Here is a 4,172-nt window from a genome sequence, read left to right on the forward strand (position 1 = left end):
ATAAAAGTTAGACTTTATAACCCGTTATAAATATATAGTTTAAATTGGTTTAAATTTTTTATTTTTCTTTGGGTAAAAAAACTAAACTTACCATCACATTACTTACCCAAATAATTGTTTAAAAGACCCCTTCATGCCAATTACGTTAACCCTAATCAAGTTAGTTAAATATTAACTATAAAAGCCCATTTATTCACCTAGCCAAAAAGGGCAAAAAGAACGTTTAGATTTATAACGAACCATTATAATGTTGCCCTCAATTCGTAGAAATGGGTTACGCTTAGAGGGAGATTTCATATTTAAATAAATATAGTTAGTTGAACAAATCACAACGGTTACATGGTAACAATATAAATGAGCTGACTAGCTTCATACTTCTTTTATTGATTCACCTGCGGATTGGAGTCAAGGGAAGTATTCTGTGATTGCAGGTGAGAAAAACTCATTGGAGAGGGGCCTCTGAACACATCAGGAGTGTGTTTCTATTTTTTTTGGGCAATTTATTGAATATGTCCGGCATGGATAGGTTTGAGAAACTCCAGAAGATAGGAGAAGGCACTTATGGGAAGGTGTACAAGGCAAGGGACAAGAGCAGTGGCCAGCTCGTCGCTATTAAGAAGAGTCTCATTGAGGAGCCGGATGAAGGGATTCCTTCCACCTCGCTTCGAGAAATTTCCATCCTGCGATTGCTCTCCGAATGTATTTATGTGGTCAAGTAAATTATTTTTCTTACCTCTGAACCAGATTTTTTAGTCTATTGTCCATAATTAGCAACTGTCTATTGCCTATATTTAGCAACTGGTGATTAAATTATTTCAATTATGTTTGGCATGGCATTTGAATCCCAGATTCTGAAATTACCCCATGATCTGTTGCATAATTGGAAAGCTTTACTTATGCTATAACTATTGTATCTTTCTAGCCTATTGCTTTCAAATGGGTGTTTGCTTGTTCTGTTATAATGGCGATAGTTTTAGCCTATTGCTTTGAAATTCCACGCGGTTCATGTGTGCGCCTACTACTGGTGTGTTAAAGTGATTTTTTTTTTTTTCCCTGCTGCGTGATGCGGTGGTGCAAGCATCTGGCATAACGAGGATCTATATATCTCAAAGCTCCCAACTTTTATCCCCTCACAATCCTCTCCAAATTAGGCTCTTGAATTTATTTCCACCTTAGCATTTCGAGTCTTAGTGGCCTAGGCCTTCAGAGTTTCCCACTTTCTATTTCTATTTCTGTAACCATTTGGCATTCAAATTGATCACCGTTATTCAATTTCATGGACGCTTCTGGCGCCTCCTCCTCCACTGCTGCTCATCCTATATATAACTAAGAAGACAAAAAAGGAGTTTATGTTGAGGTCGTCAAACTTCTGGTGGAACTAATGGCCGAAAAGACAGTCTTATATGGCCCAGAAAAGGCGCAGTTGTTTAGATGACAAAATGAAAGATTTTGAAACTACAGTATTGGCACAGCAACGCACAGGAGAAGTTCAGGTTGTGGGCATAGTTGGCTTAGGCGGAGTCGGGAAGACGACTTTGGCAAAAGAGATTTTCTATAGAAAGCATTCAGAGTACAACAATTCCTACTTTTTATTAGTTGTAAATGCAAGAATCTCATTACATGCCTTTTCTTCTTCACTTCTCTTTCATCGGTATACCCAAACAACTTCCTCTTCATTGAACTGCGAGAAGGCCACCAGAGGGATCCCCCGCTATCTGGACAGTACGTTAAACTGCCCGATCGTGGCTAGATCTTTGACAAGAGCGTTGGCATTCGCCACGCAGTCAAAACAATTCAAAACGCATCACATGCAGTGTTTTCAAGGGATTACATCTGAATGAAATAAAACTAATAAAAGTTTGATATGCAACAACAAACCTCGAAACCCAGACGTATGAACCGTTCCCAGCATTGACCTAATAAATTGAAGTGGGGCCGTTGTTGGTAAAAGTGAGCTTCCAGATAACCCATCCTATTCTGGGATGGACGAGTCCATACTTCTGCCCGCTTACGTTTATGCTCTTCACCAATGGGAGCCGGAAATCCCATTTCAATTTAAGGTGAAAATGCAAGAATCTCATTACATGCCTTGCAGAGTAAATTTCTGAAGGGTTTGTTTCATTGGGATTTGCAAATAGACAACATCCATCGAGGTACAGAGATGCTCAGACGACAGCTTCTCTCGTATTTTAGATGACAGATAAATTTTTTAAGTGGTTTGGATTCCGATGGTTGTTTGTTTGCCTGTTCTGTTATAATGGTTATAGTTTAATCTATATTTTACTTGCTTTGTCTATATTCTGAAATGTGTGTTTCTTTTGTTTTTTTCATTTGTGTCTCTGATAAATTTAATCAGCAAGTAACCCATGTTTAATTATTATTTTCAAATGTCATGGATGTGCAAACTATAGTCTATCTCAGAAATAAATTTCTTCCCTATATTATTCCTATTTAATCATTACCTTAATTATAATTATAATGTGATTTCAGCTCATAACTCTAAATTATTTGATCAATAAGGAGTTATATTGTGAATTTCAGGTTGCTTTTTGTGGATAATGTGATGAAGAATGGAAAATCATATCTTTACCTTGTCTTCGAGTACCTTGACACAGATCTGAAAAAATTATTGCGCTCTCATCATCCTCTCCCACCAAACATTATTAAGGTATTATTTTATTTGCTTTCATTCTCATTATTCCATTGCATTAACATTTTTGCAAAGAAAGGTTTCTAATTTTTGTATATGGGTGTTGGTGTACAGAGTTTCATGTATCAACTATGCAAGGGAGTAGTTCATTGTCACTCCCATGCTGTGATGCACAGGTGACAAATTATGAGTTGTGCATATTGCAATTTTATCTTTAACTTTTGCATTCATTTATATTGTGTTATGACATGACACAAATTAGGATTTTCTGAATTCAAAATTACTTAGAAAGATTGTCACGGATTGATTTTCTTCAGGGATCTAAAACCACAAAATATTTTGGTTGAAAAGAGTAAAGGCCTCCTTAAAATTGCTGATCTGGGACTTGCGAGGACATTTAGTGTGCCTGTGAAGAGTTACACACATGAGGTTTGTCATGAAATTCTCTCTCATTCTATAAAATGGGCTCCATTTGTTTTCATGTTTTTTAAGTTGTTGGTTATTAATTAAACATTTTATATAACATCCCATCTATATATTTGCAGATTGTCACCCTATGGTATAGGGCCCCAGAGATATTGTTGGGATCCACCCACTATTCCACTCCTGTGGATATTTGGTCTGTTGGATGCATTTTCGGTGAGTGAAGAAATATTGAGAAGGGTGTTTTCTCTTTCATTTTCATTCCTAATCTCATTGTCAAAATAATTCCCAATTGTGTTTCCAAGAAATGGAATTAATATACAATTTGTTCTCTTGATATTTTTAGCTGAAATGGTGAGAGGACAACCTCTTTTAAGTGGGGATTCAGAAATGGAACAACTACTTTGTATCTTTAGGTATGGTTGTGAAGTGGTTTGGAAAAATTGTTTAAATCCCTTGAATCTCATTAAATCACGTAGAAAACTTACTTCAATTACATTTGTGAGGGAAAGGTTGTTTGGAACCCCAACTGAGCAAACGTGGCCTGGAGTTAAAAGTCTCAAGGATTGGCATGAATATCCTGAATGGAAACCTATGAGCCTTGCTTCGGAAGTTCCAAATCTATCTTGTAGCGGTCTTGATCTTCTCAGTGTATGTTCTTCCTTATCTCTCAAACCCACGATATTTGTCACATCTTTTAAAGTCTTATTGACATTGAGCATATTAAGACACTAACAAATTTCCTAATGTTTTGCAGAAAATGTTGCAGTGCAATCCCGCAAACAGGATTTCAGCAAAGGAGGCCTTGAATCATCCTTATTTTGATGATCTAGACAAGACCCAATTTTGAGTTTTCATATATCAGTATTTATGTTTGTTAAGAAATTCAAGAGTTAATTTTTTTTTTTTATCTGGACTTGATATATTACATCGTGTGTTTGGAAAGGAAAACAAATGTTACAGTTGTAGTTGATGGTACTCAATATTTCATTGATTTGTTCATTTATGACAGATATTTCTCACTCATCATGATAGGATTTATTTTGAATTCCATTTCCCAAATGTTGTGTGATATGTTAGTACTTGTATGTTTCTATTA

At 36.0% G+C, this 4,172-nt stretch overlaps 1 protein-coding gene across 2 annotated transcripts; it reads left to right on the top strand.

The window, feature by feature from the left end:
* Positions 1–506: 506 nt before the first annotated feature.
* Positions 507–3,923, top strand: LOC149232908 (cyclin-dependent kinase B1-1-like). Of its 2 annotated transcripts, XM_089376604.1 has the most exons (8): positions 507–715; positions 2,542–2,668; positions 2,765–2,826; positions 2,968–3,079; positions 3,196–3,289; positions 3,420–3,489; positions 3,586–3,724; positions 3,831–3,923. In XM_089376604.1, the coding sequence occupies exons 1-8, from the start codon at positions 510–512 to the stop codon at positions 3,921–3,923; spliced, it is 903 nt and encodes a 300-aa protein (XP_089232730.1). In that variant the 5' UTR covers positions 507–509. The 2 variants fall into 2 exon arrangements, with proteins under 2 accessions (XP_089232730.1, XP_089232729.1); XM_089376603.1 differs by lacking the exon at positions 2,542–2,668 and having other exon boundaries at positions 519–710.
* Positions 3,924–4,172: the final 249 nt, after the last annotated feature.

Source organism: Pinus tabuliformis, chromosome J, assembly GCF_031772625.1.
Source record: "Pinus tabuliformis cultivar Carrire ecotype Pingquan chromosome J, CPIR1, whole genome shotgun sequence".
Taxonomy (NCBI): domain Eukaryota; kingdom Viridiplantae; phylum Streptophyta; class Pinopsida; order Pinales; family Pinaceae; genus Pinus; species Pinus tabuliformis.

Coding starts and splice junctions, on each gene's coding strand:
- LOC149232908 (XM_089376604.1), top strand. CDS start 510: ATGTCCGGCATGGATAGGTTTGAGAAACTCCAGAAGATAGGAGAAGGC. Junction 3,080..3,195: donor TGAAGAGTTACACACATGAG/GTTTGTCATGAA, acceptor ATATATTTGCAG/ATTGTCACCCTATGGTATAG. Junction 3,290..3,419: donor GTCTGTTGGATGCATTTTCG/GTGAGTGAAGAA, acceptor TGATATTTTTAG/CTGAAATGGTGAGAGGACAA.